The sequence below is a fragment of the Rhinolophus sinicus genome, chromosome 2 (genome assembly GCF_057876585.1).
Source record: "Rhinolophus sinicus isolate RSI-liver-muscle chromosome 2, RSI-T2T, whole genome shotgun sequence".
Classification (NCBI taxonomy): Eukaryota; Metazoa; Chordata; class Mammalia; order Chiroptera; family Rhinolophidae; genus Rhinolophus; species Rhinolophus sinicus.
This window is the reverse complement of record NC_142502.1, coordinates 51,947,383-51,974,191: the sequence shown is the minus strand read 5'-3', so window position 1 is coordinate 51,974,191 and position 26,809 is coordinate 51,947,383. Positions and strand designations below refer to the sequence as shown.

Genomic DNA, 26,809 nt, shown 5'->3' with positions numbered 1-26,809 from the left:
GTTTCCAGTTTTGGAATGTTCAAAGCTAGGAGATTGGGTCAGGAAATAGATGTAAGGGGAAGAGGGTTCTGCTGCAATAAGAAGAGATGCTGTGGAGGCAAAACAATAGATCTCATCAAAGATGTTACATGACTAATTAGAATCATACTCCTGGTCTTCTGAGTCCCATGTTCTACTCTCTCAGTCTTCCACTGAGATTGGTTCTAGATGAAATGACATATAAAGACTACACTTTAGGAAAATTCTTCAAATTTATCCCATAAAAGGACAAGCATATTCTAATTGTCGAAAGGAGATGTTAAAAATCTCAGAATATGAATAAAGTATAATCTTAAAAAAAAAAAAAGTAGTGAGAACAGGTTTGATCTTTCCCCTTGATTCCATCATTCTTTCCAACTTTGTTTTTATAGCTTTTCCCCACTCCTTTTGTTTTTTGAAGCTATGGATGTTAAAAGAAAAAAAAAAAATCAAACTATGACTACTTTCTAATATATCTATAGGCACTACTCCAGGCAAAATTAGATTCCCCTATATTACTCTGCATATGGCATTATATTAAGAATGTTGGTTTGCATGTTTGTCTCACTCACCTACTGTGAATACCCCAAAGGTCTAAATCATCTTTGATTTCTCATTTTTATTACCCAAGCTCTTAATTGTATTTGATGTCAATAACACAATAATAACCTTTATAAATATTATTGAATGAGTGAATCAACCTATAAAGTACCTAAAAACATGGAAAAAGGCAATTGGGAAAATGTATCTTTATATGGGAAAAGAGATATTCAAGAGACCTATGAATGGGTAAACAATGGCATTTCCTCATGGCGATAAAACAATAGTTAAGTCAATGTATATTCAAAATAGGGAATAATCATGTTATTTAAAATAGCAAAGAGATGGGATGTCTTCAAGTTAGGAATCTAAGGTACCCTGTAAACTATGGGTATGAAAATGAATGTGTGTGTGTGTGTGTGTGTGTGTGTGTGTGTGTGTGTGTTTCCCTCAAAGACTGTGGTATGTTATGTGCCGTTGAGTTGGCTCTAACTCCTGACAACCCTATGAATGAGTGATGTTCACAGTATTCTGCCTTCCACAGCCCTGCTCAGTTCCTGTAGACTCAGCCTATACCTTCTTTTTCATGGAGTTAATCCATCTCATATGGTCTTCCTCTTTTTCTGCTACCTTCCATTTTTCCAGCATTATTGTCTTTTCCGAAGAACCTTGACTTCTCATGATGTTCTCAAGTAGGACAACTTCAGTTTTCCCATTTTTTGCCTCCAGTGACATTTCAGGCTTAATTCTCTGTAGGATCCACTCATTCATCTTTCTGGCAGTTCGGGATCTCTGGAGAGCTCTCCTCCAACACCATATTTCAAATGAATTGATTTATTTTTTTCTAATTAGCCTCTTCACTGTCCAACTTTCACATTCATACATAGTAATTGGAAATATGAGGGTATGGATGATCTTTGCCTTAGCATCTAATGACAGATATTTGCCCTTAGTGATCTTTCATAATTCTTCCATTACTGCTCTTTCAAGGTAAGTAAAATCTCTAACAATTTTGATGTATTCATTGTCTATGTTAAAGTTCTGTATTTTTTCTGTAGTCATGATTTTTTGTCTTCTTATGTTCAAATACAGTCCTGCTTTAGCACTTTTTTTTTTTTCACTTTCAGCAGAATTCTTTTCAAATCATTGCTATTTTCTGCTGGCAAGATGGTATCATTTGCATATCTTAAGTTACTAATATTTCTTTCACCAATTTTATTCTTCCTCTGAGTCTAGCCTGGTTTTCATATGATATATTCAGTGTACAGATTAAGCAAATAGGGAGATAGAATGTACCCTTGTTTGACACCTCTGCTTAATCTAAATTGATATTTTCAGTTGCCAATATACTTGAGATTCTCAGTTACTCTGCTTCGTAATTATGGAATATTTAAAAATCTTTATAGTTTACACTTTTGTAAATTGTTCTAACTTGATCCTTACAACTCTGTGAAGTAGATTACTGACCTACATATTTTAAGAGTCTCATACTGTACTGACTCAGCTAGCTGGGCACCGACTGGCCTACATATTTTAAAGATGACAAAAATGAAGTTAAGAAAGATGACATCCCATAGTGACTAGTAAGTTACAAAGATAAAGCTGAAAGCCCCATTAGCTTTCCATGATATTTTTACTTTCTCACATTTCTGTGAGAAGTTACTACTACAATTTTTTTAGTCATATGTACAATATAGAAAGCTAAACACACAATAGAACACAAAAAAGTTATAAAGGCTACATAATTAATATGATTTGTTTGCATATCTACTGTTTTATTTTTCCAGAAATGTCTATATTAAGTTCTACATTATTCTTCAACTCATACTTAAAATAGATCTTTACTATAATGTAATTTTTGGTTTGGTTCCATTTTATATAAAGTCTTAAGTTCCCAATTTTTATAGCGTTTGGAATTAGTATTTAAATGAACATTTGAATTCATGAATCCAAACTTCTGATGTTTATTTTTGGTGTGCATACTCCTAGATCTCTAATTAGGAAGAATCAGTCTGTTAACAACATGAAAATCTATTTTAATTTATCATATTAAAAAGTAAGTATAAACAGTATTGATGAATATAAATATTTAAGTACACGAAGCTAATTTGAGCTCCAAATATCAAGATAATGGATGTATTGGAGACCAGCTGGAAGTGCAAAGACTACTTCCCCTTGATATTGACTCTTCTCTAGATCAATAGTAGTTCCAAGTGTAGTACAAAGCAGACAAGATTTAACCGGGTCTAAATTATTAAGTCTAGTGCATTGTTGCTAGAGAGTTCATTAACAATCCCATCAATACAGTGTGGCTCATGGACGTTAGTAAGAGCTTCATGGAACATTTTAAAAGAGAATGAGAGATCTCAACGGACTGATCTTAGTGGAAAAAATTTAATTAGGTAAGAATAATTACATTAGTTAAATGAAACTTTTAATTGAAAACCTGTTGGCATTTTCTAACTCGATTCACAGCTGTCCCTTAATCATTTATATTTAAAAAGTGAAGAGTTTCTCCACATGGTGTTTGAGAAACATCTAAACATCTTGGAATTAATATATAAATGTTTAAAGGAGTTTAGAAAGTGTGGCAGTAAAAACAAATAAGATTTTCTGCTTGGAAATGGTGCATTTAAAAGATATATTTAAGAAAGAAAGAAAATTGTATGGGAAATATTCATGGTAAATACATATAATTCTTGGAAAGAATGCAAATAGTCATCTCCTAAAGCTTTCACAATTGCAACATTAAAACTCCATAGACTGAATTTCTTACCTTATAATGCTCTAAAAGCTTACAGGAAAATAATGCTATTTGTAAAATTATCTTGCTGAGTGTTGTTAAGGAAAATGGCATCCAGCAAGAGTTCATGCAAGATTGAAAGTCCAAAATTGTATAATACAAACATAAAGGAACAATGGAAACTTTTACTGTCAAAATTAGCATCAGCCATATTTTGGACTATATTTTACTAGTTGTTGTTCAAAATAGTTTAATTAACTGTCACTATATATTTTCTTTTCTTTTAGCTTAAACCAGAGAGCATAGGTTTGAAGAGACATAGACGTGTATTCAAATTAAAAAAATTCCAAGGAACACCAAACAAATGGATCCATTAATTACACATGCATTAATCCTCGCCTGGGCCCCTTTGCTGAATCCCAGCAACATTATCATCTGGTACTGTCTCCTTCACTTGATCTTCAGAGCATTGCTGAACCTGAATTTTCTTCCTAACTCATCAATTTGACTGTGAGGCTGAACCCATTCTATTATTTTCCCTTCTCCTCCTTTCTTTATCTTCCCTTTAAGCCTTTATGTCTTTTTGCCCCCATGGGCACTGAATCCCATACAGGTAGCTACAAAAATTCATATACCTTTTAAAGATCTTTCATCATGCAGTTTTTGGAATCTACTTTTATTTAACTAATTGGCAGTATAGGAATCTCTCTGGTTAGTTCAAAAACGTGAAGTATAGGCATATCCGTGCTCTGACTGTGTAAGAGGATATAAAGGAAGATAAAATACTGGCATATTAGTGAATGACTTTGGATAGGAAAGAAAGGGTTTTAGTTTTCCTCTGCAGAGTTTCAGAAGGCTAGGTGGATTTTAATATGGGTGAGAAGTTTAACAGTAAAGACAGAAAATATAATACAAGTATTGGAAGGTTTTATTGGGATAAACAGGATTTGTGTAGAGTTAACACAGACAATGATCGAAGAAAGTGACTTTTGATTTCCCTTATTTATTAATTTGTATGAAATATTGATACAAAAGTTTATTATACAAGCACACAAAGCATTAAGAATTATGGGGAGAAGACAGATAAATGAAGCTTATTATTGTATTACGAAGGCCAAAATAAAATAGGAATGAAATGTGAATTTTTTAGAATACAAATGTAAGCCACAGGACACCTCAAAGTCCACTGGTTCTATCCCCTCCTCTTACAGATGAAGAAATTGAGGACTAGAAAAAATATGACACAGATTTGTCCAGGTTCACATTGCTGGTGTGTAATTATCTGTCCAACAGCTGCCCTTTGATCACTAACAGATGCAAGACACTATAATAGTTTACCATTTATATTTATTCTTTAATTCTTTAATTTTAAACATGTCAGGTAACGCTTGTATCTTCAGTATTTTTTCTTTTTTTTGAGGTTGAATAGTGGCATTGTACGCACACCTCATTTTATAGGAATCGCATATTGTGGTATGATAATTTCCTTTCTGCTCCTTCTCCTTCCAGAACTTAATCTGCTGCCTTGAACAGCATGAGGCCTCTTCCTTCATTTAGGCTAACAGTGGGTGTAGAAGGTTGAAACATTATACTTTCTAAACCGGTTCCTTGTTTTGGATAGTATCCATGTTGATGAGATTCCCGCTCTTCCGGTGTTCATCATCATCATCATCTAACACCTGCCTATGCACCATGTGCCAGGGATTGTGGAAACTGCTTTCATGTATTATCTCATGCAGTCTGTGCAGTCCACGCAGCTGCTGGGAAAGAACTCTGTTTCAGAGTAGTACAAAGAGCCGGCAACAGAGAAAGCATAATGGCAGCTGCAGTGTAACTGGGAGAATTGTCTCTGACAATTGGCTCCCGACTGGGTCTGAGGGCATTTCTTCATTAGTCCTTCAGTTCAGTTAGCACCTGCTCTGTGTCGGGCAGAGTGCTGGGTGTAGTGTGCCAGCTGAATGAGTGAACACCAGCCTGCCTTCTATGTGTGACCTCACTTTTGCTCAGAGGGGTGGGTGATTCTCCATCCCATTTTAGCTTGTGCTGACTGTGCACAGAAGCTTCAGAGGTCAGAATCCACCCCTTTCCCCACCACTCTTAATATCTTTATCTTCTAATTGAAGAAATAATATACGTAATTGTTTTCCTCCTGGAACTGTCTGGTTTTTAAAAGTGATTTTTCCAATAAGAAAGTGTTATGGCAGATCATCATTGTTTATTTTCAATTATAAAATGAGGAAACAAGGCAAAGGGGAATAATTCTGATTATTTGTTTTAGATAAAAGATCAAGTCAATGAAAGAGCCAGATTTCATAAACTTAAATTCCATTTACTAGACTCTTCTGCTCTTTGTGCTATGCACTATACTTCAGATGGGAATTCAGAAATGAGCAAAATCTGAGACGTAGGAGTTGCAGAATGGATCTGCCACCTGCCAGCTAGGATTCAGATCTCAAAGGGGACCTGCCTGCACTTATTTAATGGAAAGATAAATGTGTTCAAAGAACTGTTACTATAAATTCATTTAGAAATGGGACAGAGTCTGTACTCCCATTCCTTCCTGGTCTGAATTGCTGGCAGATTTGGTTCACTGTACCTCTGGGAGGTAATACATTCTAGCAAGATGGCAAAGTGTGACTGTTGTTCAGAACTCCATAATACCTATTTCTTTTATAGTTTAAATGAACTTTTTGGTTGAATTCATCAATTTATTGAAAAATGCTTTTACACAGTTACTATGGGCAAGATAATGTATGGAATACTTTGTGGGGTATTAAAAATACAGTTATGGTTAATATCCAAAAGATGCTTGTGATCTAGAAAGGAAGATAAAAAAGTGAGAAAGCATTAACAGATTTTTATTAAAACTACTATAATATGCAATGAATAAAGAAGATATGGACTAGTGATGCTTAGTTTGGAGGGTTCTAGAATAAAATGAAATCTATGAACCATCTTTCCAGAAAAATGCACAATTACTTTTTTATTTTTAATAGCTGTATTAGAGTAACATTGACATACTATAAGCTTCCCAGATTTAAATTGTACAATTTAATAGGTTTTGACATACATATACACCCATGTAACCATCACTCCAATTGAGATATGAATGTATATCACAACCCTCTTAAGAGTGATTACATTTAAATACAAATTATTATATACAACATTGGTATGTTTGGAGCCAAAATATGCACAAAGTGCTTAAGCAGAATGGCATTGTCACAAATGTAACTCTGCTTGTCATAATAGAGAAAAATAATTGAAAAGGCTATGTTCCAAGTAAAAATTCAGTGGCGATCCTAAATATGCTTTGGACACAGCATTCCAAAAGAATGTCCCCTAATTGGAAAGAAAAATAAATAATTTTGATATTTTTTGCTAAGAGAAGTTTATAGTATATCTGAGAGATTTTAGGTACCAATGTTCCCTGCTCTAATTGTGTGCAGTTCATAATTGTTTATTTCTAACTATTTGCTTCATGCTTCATGTACATAAAAGCTGTTTTAGTTTTTTTAAGTTCTAGAACATCTATCCCAGAATTTTACAAAGAGGATGTCTAATGATGATTATAGTGATCAGAAATAGAAATAACATATATACTCAACCTGGACACACTTGGTAATTATTGCTTAGTATCAGATTCTTCTGTAAATTCAAAGTACATAGAAATATAACTATTCACACAATCTATTATTATTCCTGCTTTTACATATTGGAAAATATTTCAATTATACATACAAATGAAAAAATATTAAACAATGGTAATTTTTATCATGTGAAACTTTTGAGAGCATTTGATTTCCCTGATTCTTCAATTGTTTAAAAATACATAGTGGAACTTTCCAGAGCATAAAAAGCTGTAAGCATATTTCACAGTTCTTTCAATACTTTAAAGGCTCATCAGACATGAGATTACTTGAGATAGGTGAAATGGCATTGGTTGACTAAACCAATTTCTGTGGCAATAGCTCTGCCAGAGAAATTAGCATTTGTCACTCTTCCACCTGCATCTCCTTATCTAAAAGTAATTAGACTATGTATAAGACAAACCCAACAATATGTTAACGAGATGGTTAATGTATAATTAAAGTGTAGGCAAAGGCATTTTTCATGATCTTTTAAGCCACCATGTAAAAAGATCACTGCAGTTTTACTGAAATGTGTAGCACAATATTGCACAATTTTAAAGGTTTGCAAAAACAGTTTTTGAATGACAGACATTCTTTGTAGGTTAACTAACTTATTTTGGAAAGAAAAATAAGGTTCCAACTCCAGTCTAGTCTGAGGTAGACTCTCAAGGGGCTCCAACTACTATCAATAGATACTTGACCTAGCAGTGAGGCATGAGGTCTACACTTAGCTCTGTCTATATCTATCTTGTCATGCTTTCTTCTGGGCTGTATTCCCAGGGTGAACAGATATTCTAGCTTTCCAATAAGTGTGATCTATTTATACATAAATGAGTAATTATACTTGAAAGAGAGAAAATAGGACAGATTGTTTTGTCTTCACTGCCAATTTTTTTTTTTTTGCTCTTCCAAGCTTGTCTTTGCAGTTTAGTATGTGAATGACTACAACTTTACCTAATCTTCACATATGAATTTCAATATCCAAATTGTACACATAGTTCATTTTAATTTAATTCGTTAAATTACAGTTATGTTTAACCCTGAAGCTTTTTGTAGAGGTAGCTATGATGAATAAAGAAAAAAAAAATCTAACTTGGGAGTCAAATGAACTTGTACTTGAATCTCAGCTCAGAGATTTAGTTACTCTCTTTGTTGCCTGCAAATGTAATGGTGTGGTATTCAGCAGAACTTCCAAAAATATGAGACCTGCTGCCATCAGTTTCCTCTCCATTGTCTTTTATGGTTTTGGTGGGGATATGGCATAGGAAGGTAGTCAGTAATGATAGTTCAGATGGTGGTTGTAAGAATGAGGCCTTGCCTGAATTTTGATTCTAAGTCTTGTTTCTGAGTCTTATTTCAGCTAGAGTCATGTTATGATGGTTTGAATGGTAGCTAAGAGCTAAGCTCTGCTTGAGTCTTGCTTTCTGAGTCTTTCTTCTCAAGGTGGTGAGACCTTGAGAGAATTACTTTAATCTTGCTAAGCTTCGGTTTCCACCTCTCTAAAATGGTAATAGTAAGATCACCTAATATGGTCTTTGTGAGAATACATGAAAAGAAATTAACACAGATGCCAGTTTCTTAAGTGTTCTCTGCCTCAATGGACTTCCAACTGGATGAAGGTTATGAGAAATAAAGGAAATGATTTAAGGAGAATGCCTCATACATAGAAAATACTGAACAAATGTTACCTAATATTATTACTAATATAAGAAAATTTTTCTAATGGATGCATTTTTGCATAAGAAAATGAGAAAAACACTTGTGAAACAGTTTAATCACTGCTTTCCAAAGGTGCAAGAATTTGCATATGTACAGTTTTTCAAAGAAGAAAATAAAGATAAATTTTCATGGTATATCAAATTTAAATGAAAAATAAATCCAAATGATCACATAAAACAACTAATCTAACAGTAGGACAAAGAAAAGCACCCTAAACTGGTGGGAATACATAAAGGGCAGTTTCAAAAGTTTTATTTATTGCTTTATCATAAATCAACCTGAGAATTCAAGAAGTAATTTGATCAACAACTTTTTAACTACTTACAATTTTTCTCTAGTAGTTAACTTATAGTTTCATAAATGTTGTCTTTTTTATAATTACATTTAAAAGAACAGATCTCAAATAGTTTCATTATCAACTAGTATGTCCTCTGATCGTGAAGCTGAAGTACCAAAAACGGTTTTTCAAACTCTGAATTAGGAAAAATTCTTTCCTAGCATTGTCATTTTAGATAAGGTTATTATTCTAGAATTTTCATATAAGTCCCATTAGATCATATAAGTCATGGCGGGATAGTAGGACTATCATAGTTTGTGTTCTTTTAGTTATTTTATGGATATAGATAAAATCTTGGGAATAATTACAGTGGTGTTTAGGAAACTTCTATTTTTTTAAAAAAAAAACTAAAACATTAAGAAAAAAATTAAAACTGTACTTATTACTAATTCCAAGAGTAATCATTTTAGTGTGTTTTCTTCCCTTTGATTATTTATCTATCTATCTATCTATCTATTTATTTATTTATTGTGGTTGTTCATATGACATGCAATATCGTGGTTAAGAATACTAGCTATGAGCAGAGAGGATGTTTGAATCAGGGCCTCTCGCCACTTTTAACTGTGTGACTTTTATTAATTACTTAACTTCTTTCAACTTTGCTATCGTTATGTGTAAAATGGGAACAACAGTAGTGTTTTTATTAAGTCATTATTTTGAGGATTAAATAAGTTAAATAGCACATGTTAAGTACTTATAAAGACATACAAGTATATAATGGCTTATGCTGGAAATAGAGTTCTATGTAATCTATTTTTACACTTAGCATATCACATATAAATCCTGATCTAATTGATTATTTTTAAAAACATGATTTTTAATGGTTATGTAAAACATCATTGTAATATAATTGTTTTTTTCTTATTTTGAACATTCAATAGGTTTCCATTTTCACATATTTTTTGAAATGAATAATGTATATAGCCTTTGTTCTTATCTACGATTTTCTTAGACCAATTACTGGATTAAAAAGAACAGATTTTTTAATGCTCCTTTATGGTGCAAATTGCAAAATTGCTCTTTATCTTTCATCTGTGAGTAGTAATGTCTGGAAGTGTTCATTTCTCTATACTTTGTTAACAGTGATATTTTTTTAAAGAAATAATTTGTTTTGAAATCAAATGTGTGTCTTTTATATCTTTGTAACTATTTTTATGACCACCTGTGTGGTATATGAAATATGTCCTCTGAATGTTAACTCGGGTTAGAGACAAATATCAGTCTAAACCTTAGGCTCATGATGCATGCCTGTATTAACCACACTATTCTAGTTTTCACTATGCAGTCATCAAGTATGTGGAAATAGTCAGCTGATATTAACAAAATGAAGGTTATGAATCTGAACTACATTCCCCCAAGATTTATGAACTATAAAATGACATTATTATTATGTTCTGTCATTGCATGGTGCTCTTTAGCTGTCTTCCATTTTATGTGGTAGAGCTCCTTAGGATCTATTTGCATGAAAGCTACTGTGTGTACTCATTTTGTATTGTATTGTGGCAAACGCTATAATCTACAGGGTTCCTATTCATTTTGGAATTCATTTCACAGCTCACTAATTGTGTGAATGAGAAGAGGAAATATATGCTTTTATTCTGAAGCATGCCAAGCAGATGGCCTAAAGTTCATTGCAACCAGCACTGTCAATGTGGCCTCTTCTGTAGGTAGTGAGCGTGGCATCGATCCGTCAAACACAATGTGAGGGTCCATTTAACACAGAGCTGACAGTCGCTGAACCTGTGGTTGGTTATGACTTATAAACATTTTATTTTTATCATCAACCTCTGAAGTGGTCAGTCATTTGAGCAGGTGCAAACACAAAGGAATTCATATTTGTTTTAGTTGAGAAGCCAAAATGAACTTTAATTCATATGGAAATTTTGAGAAAAGAAAACAGTAGAGGGGATTAAGCTTAGTTTCTTGAAAAGGGATAAATATGTGTATTGAGATTCAAAACTGTGGCATCATTTCTGAGATTGAACCTTTTGAAAAATTGAATTAAAGTAAAGATCAGGGTTTATATTTTTAAGGTTTTTAGGTGAATCTCCCATCAAATCTCCTTATTGCTTCCTGTACAAGAAAATTGGTTATTTATTTTTATGTGGAATTTCTGTAGCCATTCAAAATGTTAGCAATTGTGTTCAGTGTGTGTGTGTGTGTGTGTGTGTGTGTGTGTGTGTGTGTGTGTGTGTAGATGAGAGGGTCAGACAGAGACAGAGGTAGTCACAAACATGAAATAATAAAATATTACTTCAACAGAGATACTAGGACAATATGACATTGGGTTATCATATGCAGAAAGGGAGGGTAGGTCAAATGTTTTAATGGAGCTGATGTAATTTGATCACATTATCTCATACAAGAGAATCAGAGCATGTGGAGATACTGTTTTCTACTTTACATAAAGAAAAACTGGGTATATATTTATCTCACCCCTTCCTTCTCTCTACTTCTAAACAACGCATCATGGGTTTCACATGTAGTAGTGACTCCATATTTCCTTTTTTCTTGGCTTTCAGACTGATGCCGCTCTCATGTATGATGCTGTGCACGTCGTGTCTGTGGGCGTCCAACAGTTTCCCCAGATGACAGTCAGTTCCTTACAGTGTAATCGACACAAACCCTGGCGCTTCGGGACCCGCTTTATGAGCTTAATTAAAGAGGTACGTCAGGAGATGTATATCTATATGCCTTGTCTCTTTTGTCCTCAAGCTGAATGCATTAAGATTATTGCAATTTTCCTAACACGTAATGCTTTACTTTTATTTTTAAAATTAAACTTACTCTCTTTCCCTCATACAGACAAAATTAACATTTTTACTAAATAATATGGAACAGAAGGGAGAAAATTGCATGATAAATAAATAGACATCCTTCAAAATATCTATAACTGTGTAAACAGGTGAAAATTTGTGATCTATGATTTATTGTATTGTTAGTTTCATCTCCCGGAATCCTTATGTGTGTTACTTTTCATTTAGGTGGAGATATAGATGCTTAAAGAATATTTGTTTATATTTGAGACAATAAAATATGTAATGAATTTTTAACATGAATGCCATTTAACATGAATTTAACATGAATGCACTACACTAAATTACACTCAAGTTGTAAATCTTAAGTAATTGTTATTTAGATCTATGGTTCTTAAATGTAATGTCTAGTTATTTTAATTATATTAACAGTTAACATAAAACAGAATATATGGGTTCATAAAAGTGTGAAGTTTACTTTATATTGCCTAATGCAACCATTCTTATGGCCATATATCATTTCTTATGACTTACTTTTGTTATAGTCATAAACTAAGCATGCCCCTAGTGAGACAAGAAAAAATGGGAAAATTCTTAAAAATCACACACACACACACACACACACACAAACACAAACACACACACATTCTTCCTGTTTTTCCTACCATGAAGAAAAGTCCTTTGTCAGCTTAGGATATTCTTCATTTGATTAAAACAGGACTGTTTTTATGAAAGTTAAACTGAACTATGAAAGTTTAATCTTGGCTATGAAAAATCACAGGCATTACCACATAAGATTTTTCATTAATGGCTTTAAAGAAATCATCAATTCATCATATAATAAATTATTCACCATGAAAATAAAAGTGCAAATAGGATCGTAATTAAGAATCTCCAGGTCCTTGGCAAACAATATCTGTCATATTTTCTTGTCTAATTCTTTTTTTAACGATCTTTATTATGATTTAGCTAAGATACAATATTATATTATTTTCAGGTGCACATAATATTCAACACTTATATACCTTAAGAAGTGATCACCATGATAAGTCCAGCAACCATTTGACACTGTACCATGCTGTCACAATATTATTGACTATATTCCCCATGCTGTACATTACATCATGACTTCGTTGTTTTATACCTTGAAATTTGAACCTCATTCCCCTCACCTTTTCCCCCTTTTTATAATTTTTCAATTACATTCAATATTATTTCATACTGATTTCAGGTGTACAGCATAGTGTTAGACATTTATATAATTTAAGAAGTGATCTCTCTCACAAGTCTAGTACCAATCTGACACTATACATATTATTGACTATATTCCCTATGCTTTACTTTACATCCCTGTGACTCTTATGTAACTGCTAATTTGTACTTCTTAATGCCTTCACCTTTTTTACCCTGTCCCCCACCCTCCCATCTATCACCCCAATAAATCTAGTACCCATCTGATACCATACATAGTTATTATAATATTATTGACTATATTCCTTATGCTGTACCCTACCTCCCCATAACTACTTGTAACAATCAATTTGTACTTCTTAATCCCTTCCCCTTTTCCATCCGTTCCCAACACCCCTCCCCCATCTGGCAACTATCAAAATGTTCTCTGTATATATGAGTTTGTTTCTGTTTTGTTTGTTTGTTTATTCTGTTCTTTAGATTCCACATATAAGCAAAATCACATTGCATCTGTCTTCCGCTATCTGACATACTTCACTCAGGACAATACCCTCCAGGTCCATCCATACCACCACAGATGGCAAGAACTCATTCCCTTCCATGGATGAGCAATATTCCATTGGATATATGTACCACCTCCTCTTTATCCATTCTTCCATTGACAGACACCCAGGCTGCCCCCACATCTTGTCCATTGTAAACTATGCTGCAATGAACATATGGATGCGTATGCCCCTCGAAGTAGTGTTTTGGGTTTCTTCAGAAAATTACTCAGAAGTTGGATTACTCAGTCCTTCTTTGTCTCTTGTTATAGACTTTGTTTTAAAGTCTATTTTGTCTAGAATAAATATTGCTACCACAGCTTTTTTGTTTGTTTGTTTCCATTTTCATGAAATATCTTTTCCCCATCCCTTTACTTTTAGTCTATATGTGCTTTTGAACTGAGGTGAGTCTCTTGCAGGCAACAAATGTAAGGGTCTTATTTTCTTATCCATTCAGCCACCCTATCTCTTAATTGGAGCATTTAATCCATTTACATTTAAAGTAACTGTTGATAGACATGTAGTTATTGCCATTTTATCTTCATATTTTTTATCTTTTTTGTTTTGTTTGTTTGTTTGTTTGTTTGTTTGTTTTTGTCTTAAAGAAGTCCCTCTAACATTCCTTGTAATACTGGTTTGGTGGTGAGGAACTCCTTTAGCTTTTTCTTGTTTGAGAAGCTCTTTATCTGTCCTTTGATTCTAAATGATAGTTTTGCTGGGTAGAGTAATCTTAGTTGTAGATCCTTGCTGTTCATCACTTTGAATATTTTTTGCCAATGCCTTCTGGCCTGCAAAGTTTCTGTTGAGAAATCAGCAGACAGTCTAATGGGAGCTCCTTTGTAGGTAACTACCTGCTTTTCTCTTGCTGCTTTTAAGATTCTCTCTTTGTCTTTAACCTTTGGCATTTTCATCATAATGATGTATATCTGTGTGGGGCTCTTTAGGTTCATCTTTTTCCGGACTCTCTGAACTCTCTGCTCTTCTGTATTTCCTTAATGAGGTTAGGGAAGTTTTCCACCATTATTTCTTCAAATAGATTTTCAATTCCTTGCTCTCTGTTTTCTCCTTCTGGTAACTCTAAAATGCAAATGTTGATACACTTAATGTTGTCCCAGAAGCCCCTTAAACTCTCCTCATTTTTTTGGATTCTTTTTGTTCTTTTTGCTTTTCTGATTGCGTGTTTTCTGCTATCTTATCTTCTAAATTGCTGATTCAATCCTCTGCTTCATCTAATCTACCATTGATTCCCTCTAATGTATTCATTTCAGTTATTGTAGTTTTTATTTCTGACTGGCTCTTTTTTATGTTTTCTATCTCCATTTTTATGTTTCCTGTCTCTTTGTTGAAGTTCTCCATGAGATCATTGAGCATCCTTATAACTATTGTTTGGAACTCTGCATCTGGTAGATTGTTTGTCTACATTTTGTTTAGTTCTTTTTCTGGAACTTTGTTATATTCTTTTATTTGGGACATGTTTCTTTGTCTCCCCATTTTGGCTGCCTCCCTGTGTTTGTTTCTGTGTAGGGCTGCTATGCCTCATGGTCTAAATAGAGTGGCCTTATGTAGTAGCTGTCCTGTGGGACCTTGTGGTGCAGTCTCCCTGGTGACCAGAGCTAGGTGCTCTAGGTGTATCCCTTGTGTAGGTTGTATGCACCCTCTGGTGGTAGTTGAGACTTGATTTTTTTTTTTTTTTGTACCTCAATGGGAGGGATTAACCCTTGTGAGGACTGGCTATGACTACAGTGGAGGAGTTGTTGTCCTGGGGCTGACTCTAGAGAGGAGGGTTCACTTTACTGGAGCTCTGGTGCCTGCCCAGTCTTCCCTTTGGGTGTGTCATCTTTGCAGATGGCTGGGTGATGCTCTAGCCCAATCCAAAGCTGGTTGCTGGGACTACCAAACCTGGGGCCTCCTGAGAAAGGACCTACTGCAGGTCAAGTTCAGCTGCAGTCTATGCCCTGACCTCGGCTGCCTGGCATGAGCCACGAAGCAATCCATATATTTCCATCACCCACACTGTGCTTGGAGGAGCCTTGAAAGGCCAAGCTGTGAACTAAGGTCGGCTGCTGCTAGTGCCAGGCTTAGGACTGCTCAGCCAGAGGTACAGGACATGCTGAAGCCAGATACTACTTGTTTGGGTTTTGTGAACCTTTGAGAGATTTTAGGAATGTCCACAGCATGAACCAAGGCAGACCGTTATACAGAAAAGACACTGGAAGTGGTTTGGGTGTGTGTCCAAAAGGTGGTGGGGCATGGTCTCAGGGAATCACTAGGGTGGGGCAGAAGAAAGGTAATATGGTAGTCAGTTTGTTGGAGACTCATGAGTCTGCCTGTGTCTGCACTCAGGGAGGGGGCGGGATCAACAAAGAAACAATAGCCACTGCCAGTTCCTCCATCTGGAAGAAAGCTGCTCCTTCAGCCCTTATCTCAAAGCTAGACAATTCTGTTCCTTCCTGTATGTCCCTGGTGCCTTTTGAGCCACTGTCCCAGCACTGGAGCTCAGAGCGTGTCCGTCAGCAAGTAAGTCCATGCCGGGCACTTCAAGAGGTACATCTGGGAGTGCAGGCACCCTCTGTCTGACTCAGCCACAATCTCTGCTAATTTCTATAGACAGAAGTTATGGGGACTTCTCTCCCAGGCACTAAAACCCTAGGCTGTGGAAGGACTGGGACCCCTTGCTCTTCTAGGTATGACCTCTACAGCTGAGATATCCCTCCAAGTTTGTAATGATCAGACACAGGTGTGGGACCAGCCCATTCTACGTCTCTTTTCCTCCTGCCAGTCTCCAGGTTGCTTCTTCTGAATGTCAGTAGTTGTAGGGCTTCAGATGAGTCTCAATATTTGTTGTTCTGTGGTTTAGTTATAATTGATGTTGTCCTGAGAGGAGGTGAGCAGAGCATTTACCTACTGTGCCTTCTTGACTGGAAATCTTGTCTAATTCTTATCAAACTCTCAAGTGAAATGATACTCCCTGAAGAATATGCATTTTATTTATTCCTCCACATTATACATTTACTTCTGGTTTAAAACAGCATCAGAGATGCAAATAATAGTGTACAGGTTTGGCTATTTGAAGGATTTCTTTTTTTGAATGCTGCACTTGAGTATTGAGGCATGTGTCAAACAACCCTATGAAGCAATTGTATAATACTCAATATTGTATTTATTGGAGGGTGTTTGAGGACCTTGTTCACTAGATCACATTGTTTCCCCTCTTCTGAGGACTAAAAGGAGATATTTCTCTCAGGTTTCACTACCAGAAAAAGCTATACTTCCCCTGGCTAGTCGGTGTGTCTTAAATTATGGATGCTGTATATTGTGTTTTTACCATATTTTCTTTATTCTGGCTGTTCAGAATTGAATTTGTGATTTAATTATTTTAGTTGTACAGTTTCACCTGATGTACATTTCCTCATGGTGTCTCTATCCCAGCTTTGTTTCAGTTTCTACACTTCTACACCTGTAGTTCTTGATCATATTGGCATTTTTGTTAATTACTTGAAATTATTTTCTTTGGATGAAGTTGGGTTAAAGTAATCTTTTCTTCCTTATTGGAGACCAGTTAACACATGCTTAAGCTCAAGATGATGTCATGTTGCAATATGAGTATAGATGTGTGTGAGAACAGAGTCCCATAGAGCAGTTTCCAGGCTCTCAGCCTCACGTGGAAAGGTGCTGGCTCGGTCATTAGATGGCCATCAGCTTTAACTAGTTGGGCATCAGATGTTACCGGTTAGCCATTAACCAGTAATATAACTGTTGTAGTTAGGCCGGCAGGTTTGTTGGTTGACAGAGAAGCGGGCGGCAGATTGTAGATCATGTGGCTTCTGCTTCCTGTATCTCTAACCCAGCCGCCAGCGAGAATATAGTGGTATGAATTCCCTATCCACAGCTCCGTGGGTGTTCCTTTTTGTCCTATATCCTGCCGTCTTATGCAGGGAGCAGGAGCTGAGTCTCTGCATTACAATGTGTATTACAATTTTTCCTATTTTATTTGTAATTTATTGGCCTAAAACTATTTTCAAATACCTACACATAAGTACCCAAGAAAAAAGCAATGCCTAAGAAATGTAGTAATGCTAATATTCATTTGTAATCTTTATTGGAATGAATGTTGCCTATAATCTACTGGGTTTTACTTCTTTTGTGTCTCTCTCTCTCTCTCTCTCTCTCTCTCTCTCTCTCTCTATATATATATATATATATATATATATATGTATTCTTTCAAACATTATAGTTGTGAGTATATATTACGTGATAGTTCAAGCTATTTCCAAATGACAAATAACAGAAACTATCTAATTTGGGCTATATAGCCAGCAGAGTGGGAGAAGTTTTTACGTTAAAAAAAAACAAAACACAAAATCCCAGATATTTACTCACCTTTGATGGGGGTTAACCCATTATGTAAGTGGATTATTATATTCCCACTTCATTCTATATAGAGAACTCCTTCTACAGGAAGTATAACTTGATGTCAAGTAATTTTGATACATTACTCAAGGGAAACTAAATTAATAAGTTAAATATTCCAAGGGGAAAGTGCATAATCAAAATCGTATGTGACAGGTTTTCCTAGATTCAGTTTCTTGCTTGTAATAAAATTAGTATATTTTCATGTTAGTATGAACTTAGGAGTGGTATTTCATAACAGTAATTCTATTTGTAATCTCCAGTGAGATATTCACTATCTCATATATCATAATAAGTGACTAAATTCTTCTCCTTTGATAAAAGTGGTTTTCTATTTAAAACGTAATCTTCAAATGTCTCATAAAGAAAAGTGATATCTGGAAAATGTGTTATTTAAAATGAAAAAAATGGTACAACAAATTTCATACTGAGACTAGAATAATTTATTTAGAAAAAAAATCCCTCAAAGTTCAGAAAAGAGTAAAAAATATTTTAAAAATCCATAGCAATGTAAGTTCATGAAAAGTAATGAAAATAATGTTTCCTTTTTTTTTTTTTTGAAATGTGTTTCCTCTTCTATGTTTTTTTAATTATTTGTTAATCATTTTTCTTTTTTTTTTTTCTTTTTTCCTTTTCCTCTAGGCACATTGGGAAGGTCTCACAGGCAGAATAACTTTCAACAAAACCAATGGCTTACGGACAGATTTTGATTTGGATGTGATCAGTCTTAAGGAAGAAGGTCTGGAAAAGGTACTTTTAGGCATTGAGCTAATCTACTTTTAATTATTAAATGAAACACACATTGGAAGTGGGAAATACATGCAGTAGAAGTGGGAAATAGAGCTCAAATGTCAGGTTTGAGTCATACAGTAAACACCAAACAAAAAACATGCCAAGATATTTGCTATATATAGTATAAAATGTGAGTTTAAAGAGAGAATAGCCTGGAGGCCTATGGGTTCCTTGGGAAGCTATTATAGTTTGGAATAATTTTAGTATGGAGCCATGAATTTAAAACTGTTTGTGAGGACAAAGCCAGGAGTGCAGTTTCCAGGTTCTCGGCCTCATGTGGAAAGGTGCTGGCTCAGGTAGTAAATGGCCATCAACTGAGATCAAATGGACATCAGCTGTGGCTAGTTGGCCGTCAGCTGTAACCAGTGAGCCAGTGGCCACTAATATAACTGCCGTGGCTACGCTAGCAGAAAATGGGGGCCTAGCAAGAAGATGGTTGCTGAGCAGAAAATGGGGGCCTAGCAAGAAGATGGTGGCTGAGCTAGCAAGCGGCGGATTGCGGATTGTAGATTGTGGATTGTAGAGCGGTGGATTGCAGCTGGCAAGTGAGGTTGGTTGGCAGAGAGAAGTGCACAGCAGGTTGTAGACAGTGTGGCTCCTGCTTCCTGTGTCTCTAACCCAGCGGCCAGCAAGAATATAGTGGTATGACTCCCCTATCTATGGCTCCATGAGTGTTCTTTTTTTGGCCTCATCATGTACTACGTTATGTGGGGAGCGGGACCAGAGACCCCGCAGGTCGCCTCGCATGACAAATGACGCAGCGAGCAGGGTACAGTGCCGGCCAAAGCTCTCCAAAGGGCGGTAGAGCAGTTCGTGCATATGAACACTCAGTCCCAGGAAGACCAGGAGGAGCAGCTGCTGGAGAGCTTGACCCCCATGGAGGGGTGGGAAGATGTGGACAGTTCTCTGACCAGCATAGGCAGGAGAAAGTGAAGGTTATTGCGGCCCTGTGGGCTGGGAAATGCTTACTGAAGCAGCCCGAATGCAGGACTTGTAGTCCCAGGAGGAAACACTTGCTGAGTCCTCTGTGGGAGATGAGGGTGAGGCCAAGGTCGTCGCTCACCCCCAGGACAGCCCTGCCGAATGACTATGGACTATGGGGAATGGGCTCCATCCCTAATTTAATGGACTGCTTGACTATTTGCTTAGGAATGTACCACCATGTAGTGGAACTGGTGGATGTTTGCTTTTGTGTCTCGACCGGCCGCCATGGAGAATATGTGAGGGCCCTGGCTGAGTCCAGGAGGTCTGGCTGTGCCCAGAAAGACTGGTAGTGCCCTGAGAAACCCTGGCTGTGCCCAGAGCCTGGCTGTGTCCAGAATATTGCATTCACCTCCACATTCCTCGCACAGGGCCCCTCACAGAAGACGCTTGTTACGTAGACTGTGAGGCGAGACCCTGTAGGGATGGAGTGTGGGGACAGAGCCTGGAGTGCAGTTTCCAGGCTCTCGGCCTCACATGGAAAGGTGCTGGCTCAGGTAGTAAATGGCCATCAACTGTGATCAAATGGTCATCAGCTGTGGCTAGTTGGCCGTCAGCTTTAACCAATGAGCCATTGGCCACGAATATTACTGCTGTGGCTACACTAGCAGAAAATGGGGGCTAGCAAGAAGATGGTGGCTGAGCCAACAAGTGGCAGAGTGTGGATTGCGGATTGCGGAGAGGCAGTTTGCAGCTAGCAAGTGAGGTTGATTGGCAGAGAGAAGTGCACAGCAGGTTGCGGACAGTGTGGCTCCTGCTTCCTGTGTCTCCAACCCAGCCGCCAGCAAGAATATAGTGGTATGACTCCCCTGTCTATGGCTCCGTGGGTGTTCCTTTTTGGCCTCACCATGTTTTGCATTATGTGGGGAGCGGGACCAGACACCCCACAGGTTGCCTCGCATGACACTATTCTAAGAGTGGAAATGATAGATGAATAAACAGTAACAGAGGTATTAACTGAACATTCAGCAATCGTATTAATTCAAAGAATAGCAGAACATTGGGACTATGTTTTCAAGGAGTAATGGAGAAGCCAGGTGTCAAACGTGAGAGGAGCCAATGATAAAGCTAGAAATCAAAGGCTGTAGAATGAATTAGTGAGAGAAATTAACATTATCTGAGAAGACAGATAAGGTATTGAGAACAGGTGAAGGCAAGTTAGAAAGAAAACTTAAAAGAGTTCACATCAAATGATTTCAGTATCTTCAAAAATTAGCACATGAAGTCATCAGCTAAAAGATGGAGATGGGATTCAGTTTAGTTAAATCTTAAGAAAAATATAAATGGTTTGGGAATGCCATTGTACCTGACATGACTTTTACTCAGTAGAAATAAAGTGCTGCTAAGTAGCAAAAAGTACCCTGTGGTTTTGTGTGTGTGTGTGTGTTTTTTTTTTTTTCCTTTCATTTGTTTGTTTTAATTTAGTAGAATGGTTAAAATATCAATGACTAAATTCAGACAGAATTGGGCTTTAACCCTGCTCTGCAGTTTACTATTTATGGACAAGTTTCTTAATTCTTCTAAAGCAGAGTGTTCAATTGCATCATGGGTAATAGCAACATTTACTTCATGAAGACTAATAAATCTTGATGCTTTTACTTTTATTTTTTTTTCCTGAGAAGTATAGTTATCAACCCATAGATGAAAAATCAGACTTCCCACCTTATAGAGTTCACAGTTTGGAAGGTTCGATACATGGTAAAATTATATAGACTTAAGTTATAATTCTGGTTCTATCACAAGTGTGTGTACTTCATCTTTCCACCCAGCTTCTCTGTGCCAAATTCCTCATCTCAATAAAAATAAGGTGCAAAAGACTTCCGTCTTCTACAGGCTGATGTAAGAAAATCATGGTCTCTAAAAGAACCTGGAAATACTATCTTTTTAGCGATTAAGACTAGAAATTTTAATTATCCCCAATTCTCCCTTATGCCTGGTGAGGAAAATGAACAAAGAAAATGTGTGAAATGATGGCTTTACTCATTACTTCTCATGGTACTGCCTTTTCCTAGTTTTGTCTTAGTAATCTTTGACCAGCACACTTCATTTGTTTAATTATCTAGCAAATATTCAGTGAACATGTATTTTGTATTATTATGAAGATTATACGCTAGTAAAGAAAACCTGCCAATAATACATGGATTCATAAAATTTTAATACTAGATTGAGCAGTAATAAGTGAGTAAAAGAAACATATCTTATTTGTATGTTACCAGAATGATATATTTTGGATCCTTTTCTGAAATGTGAACCTTAATATTGAAACAGTTAGTAGGAAGAAAATCTATGTTTCTGATATTTACAACTGTGGAGCAGATAAACCAGGAAGAAACAGGTTATGTTTCCCCAAACAGGGAACTGAGCTTGGGGTTGACATGCTACTATGGACACATCCTTTCTACTTAGATAATGCCCTTAGATCAGTGTAAGTCCTTTTCAGTCTGTCTTGACAAGGACCTGGGTTGGAACCCAGCTCAGTTCATCATGATCCAAGAAATATCACCAATACCACATATACAACCAGCCACATCTGTCCAAACAAGCTTTTGGAACCATAGTGGTGCTTTCTATGGAGCATAGGAGGAGGTGCTGAGGAAAACTAAGACAGTAGGTGACTTTTTTACCTCAGGCAATAACAGGACAATTTATTTCTTTAAGATCTTTGTATTGAGTACTAGCAATTAGAACAGGAAAATCAGAATAAGTGGTTTTCCCAGCTTGCATTCTTCTGGTCAGTTCAAAAACCATATGGCATATTCTACTTTCAAAATACTCCATCCATTTCTCTGCACTTCCGTTGCTGCTATCATAGCCAGGGGACCTCTCACATTAAAGCCCAAGAAAGCCTCTCTGTCCTATTCCCCCTTGTAATCCATTCCACAAATCGCAGCATACAGCTGATATCTTTAAAAGCAAAGTACTCTATCCACATCATTCCTCTATCCAAACTCTTCCATTTACAATGCATTCCTTACCTTTCCTTCTCACTTTTACCACTCTCTCAGATATTTTCTATGCTTAAGCTATACTGACTTTTTTTTTTTTTTTTCATTTTATTTCACAGGTGCAAAGGTTTCTATTACTTGGCAATAGAGTTTCCCACTCTGGAATACCCAGCCCTATCCCCTTTGCCTGGCCATTATAAATCGTTGGGGTCACAGCCTAACTATTACTTCCTAAATGAGCACTCTCTAAGTCCTTATCAAATTTGATTTTTCTCAGAGCACCCTGTGACTTTCCTTCTTGATACTTATCACAATGTACAATTATGCATTTACATGCATATTTTTAAAAAGACTTTGTTCCTAGCAATACACGTCTTACTAAATGAAAAAAAAATCCTCTTTCCCACTATTTACATATTCAAGGCCTAGAAAAGTATCTGACACAAACTACATCCTAAAGAAACATTTATTAACTGATGAATGAATGAGAATCTCTATGAGAATCATAAGAGATACTTCACACAGGATGTTTACTCACATGTCTGATGCAATTTCCCTACAGCACAGTTATTTGTTTGTTTTTTTCTGCAGTTTTACTCCATACCTACAGAGTGGGGACAGAGAAATCCAGTAGTTAAATAATCATTAGGTTGGAGTTGTGGGTCAAGTCTTCAAGGGTTGAAGGATTTTACAGTGCCGGAAAAGGCAGCACTGAAGTCTATGCTGGCAAGGATGAACATTGCACCAATGGCAAAGCTGGTCCCCTACATGGTGTAATGCAATGCTTGCTGGCACTCCAATATTACATCAATGAGTAAAAATCATTATTCTCTTTATAAATTTCCTTTTTTTTCTTCTTATAAATGTATGGTGTGGAAATAAACAAAGACCAATCAAGTGAGAACAAACAGGTATTATTCAGAGCTTGCTATATAGCAAGGGAACCAGCCACCATCACTTTAATTTGGCAGAGATTCAAGGACAGACAGGAGAGTGGAAAAGCTTTATAGTAGAAAAAAGAGAAAGCTTCAGGTGTGCTCTGATTATAGATCGTTGGCATGAGGACACTGGAGGTGGGCTAAGTAGAAGTGGGGCATCTTGGGTGATTGGTTTGGAGGGCATTTTTGACTTTCTCTAGTAGATCCTTAGTTGGAAGAAGGGCAAAAAAAAAAAAAAAAAATAACAATAAAAAACGGGGGTGGGGTGGGGGGAAGCTGGAAGTTGAGCCAATTTTAATTATTCTGGGCAGATTGCTATTACAGAGGTTGTAGTTTGATTTCCAGGATGTTTGCTCCAGAAGTTCTGGGTTAAAGTCCTGTTGTCATACATGGTCTGACTGTTCTCTGTTTGTATATTCAATCTTTCAATGGAATTTTTGGAGTCACTGGAAGGAGAGGGAAACATAGTAAAAATAATAAGACCAAGAAGAATTGAGAAAAATATAAAAATGTCTTCACAACTGACAATAAAATGAAATTTCTGGGGTTTGTTTTGTTTTTAGCATGTGTAGCTAAGATTTACCACTGGAAATACTAAAACTAATCCTCTGAAGATAGATATGTGCTTAGGAAAGACCAGCTTCAGATGAAACAAAATATATGAATAATGGCATAAGATGTTAAGAAATACTCAGAAGGTTTTTAGAACATAACTTCAAAAGGGTTCTGTGTAGAGCAAAAACAGTTAGAAGGATTTTACACAAGATATGTTTGAACTGAGTTAATGACACTACACGATAGTGGCACATTTCCATTGCAAGATGAGCTATCTAGAGGACATTTGGAGAAAATAAACACATACTTAAAAAAAAAAAAAATTCTTCTAAGAAACTATAATGCAATAATAAAATCACTGAATCCTACCACATAGTGAATTTTATTCTTGAATGTCCTTTGGCATCACTATGTACATAATTAAATGCTTTACGAGAAAAAAAAAAATCTGTCTCACTCTTTTACCTTATGTGTTCAAATGGATTTTTAACATACAAGAGAATACTTCTAAGTGAGGTGTTAAACTAAAGTCAACTTGTGTACCTCTCTTGTCCTTTTTCTAGTGCCAGACTTTGCTATCTATTCTGGTTATTTTTTTGATATTCTCTTGAATGTGACATTTATATTAAAATAGAACTTGGATAATAGTATTTTCTGCTTCCTCAATGGAAAAGGTCTAATAAATTTTATTGAATTGACTTTGTATATTAATATTATAGTAATTGAAAAAAACACATAGGGATGAAGCCAATAAATTTCCCTTGCCAGAGATGTTGCTAAGGGTCTTGGAAGTGTTTAGGACTATGAACAATTACACCATACATTTGCCTCAGCATGCTTTTATAATAAAATCAGCTCTAATTTGTATATCCTCAGAGAAAATCTTGAAAAAGGAAAGTGGTTACAATTTCTACAAAGTTAAGAATTTAAATGAATATAAAGTAAGATAATTCACATTTGTAAAACATTTAAAAGTTTAAATTTGTCATAGTCACTTTCAAATGAAGCTTCATTCCAAGTTTTAACATCTTTACTTTCTGATTATTAACTTTTGCATTTGTACCCACCAGTACAGAAACTGGTTTCAGCAATCCATAGGCTTCTTGCTGAAAATTTAGATAGTTTGATAATATATGAAGAGGGTGAGCATCAGTAGTGAAACTCCGCCTGCCTGAATATATAGTCTCATATGTTTCAGGATCAGAAAATGTTTCAAAGGGCTTTTCGAAGAATTTTTTGTAGAGTATATGTTTTCTTAAGAAAAAGTGGTAATTTCTTAGAAATTTTTGCTAAAATTTTTGCTATTGACCTTTCTCTTGTCTGTAGAATCCTGTACTCATTAACTCCCTATGAAAAAGGCTTCTGAATGGAATTTATACACTTCAAAATGTATTTAAAACTGAAAACCTGTGCTTAGCTAAGCGAGAACAATTTCTCTGATAGATTTTTAGATACCTGATGCATAGCAGCTTTTATCATCCTATCTTTGATGGCATTTGATACACATGCCCTCTTCTCCATGGCAACAATCACCTCCTACTTTCCCAGGAACTGAGATTTCTTTTGCTTCCGTATAGGAAAGCAATGGGAATGGCGATGCTGACTAGTAATCTTCCAGCCAGTCAGAAACGTGTTGTTTGCTTCTTAAAAAGCAAAAATGTTTTCTGGGCAGGGTCCAAGCCTAGTGTATTTCTTTGGAGATGTTAACCATTTAATTGGTCTAACTCTTATATAGAATTTATTTTATGCCTTCTCTCACAACTGTACTGATATATTATGGTTGTGTGTCAGTGTGTTTATAGTTATTTTTCTTGCTAACTTTTAACCTTCAGGACAGTAAAATATTTACGAAAACTATTTACAGATGATTATGTTTAGAAATCATTAGTATTACCTTATTTGAAGATACATGGTTTTGTTTTTTCACCTATCAAAGAATACCAAATATTGATTTTTTTTCTATTAGCTACTGAATTTGAATTAAACAAGGATGTGTATTAAACATAATTGTAATGGTTGATTTGATTTCTAAGTAATCTCTGAACTGCATTTTTATTCTTTGTGAAATGGCTCTTAATTGAATTATACCACATTGTTATATGTGAAAACAGTTAATTCATTGATTAACATTTTATTTAAAACATCAAAACTATCACCTGTCTCTCAACACACTAATTATGTTTACGGTTGAGTTTGCCTAAAAGGTGAAAAATCTGTATTTCTCCTTAAAGATGAAAATTTCATCTTAAAGGTGAAAAATCTTTTTTAGATTTGTCATCCTTTTCTGTGAGATGACTACATACTTATTAATTTATTGTCCTCATATTAACATTGTAGTTTTCAAATGGTGAAGTTCTAGACTGTGGAAATTGGTGGATAGTTTTAGGAAACATTAATTGAGAAGTTCTCTGCACTATCCTCACAGGCCCAATCACTTATGTGTGAAGGTGGCTCAGCTCCCAGTTAATTGTTCTTTACTCTGAATTTTCTAAAATGTCAGGCAGCTAAAATATCTCATTTTATCCTTGACAGATCAGGTGCCAGTTCTTTTTTAAGTGATCTGTGTTCATACTTAGCCCAATGAAAGGATCTACCTTACTATTAATTGTTATTAGACACTACTATTATTAAACAGTAATGCAAGTAACTATCTCTACTTTTCATTTAAAAATTTAACATTGGAAAGGGTAAAGTAAGTGAGGAAAAAAGT

The 26,809-nt window shown here is 35.7% G+C and overlaps 1 protein-coding gene across 4 annotated transcripts in view; it reads left to right on the top strand.

The window, feature by feature from the left end:
* Positions 1-26,809, top strand: part of GRIK2 (glutamate ionotropic receptor kainate type subunit 2) — a 590,245-nt gene that overhangs the window by 340,461 nt on the left and 222,975 nt on the right. For all 4 annotated transcript variants that reach the window (XM_074333337.2, XM_074333338.2, XM_074333339.2 and 1 more), the window contains exons 8-9: positions 11,512-11,655; positions 18,531-18,638. In XM_074333337.2, coding sequence (XP_074189438.1) covers positions 11,512-11,655; positions 18,531-18,638 — 252 coding nt within the window. The remainder of the gene's footprint in view (positions 1-11,511; positions 11,656-18,530; positions 18,639-26,809) is intronic.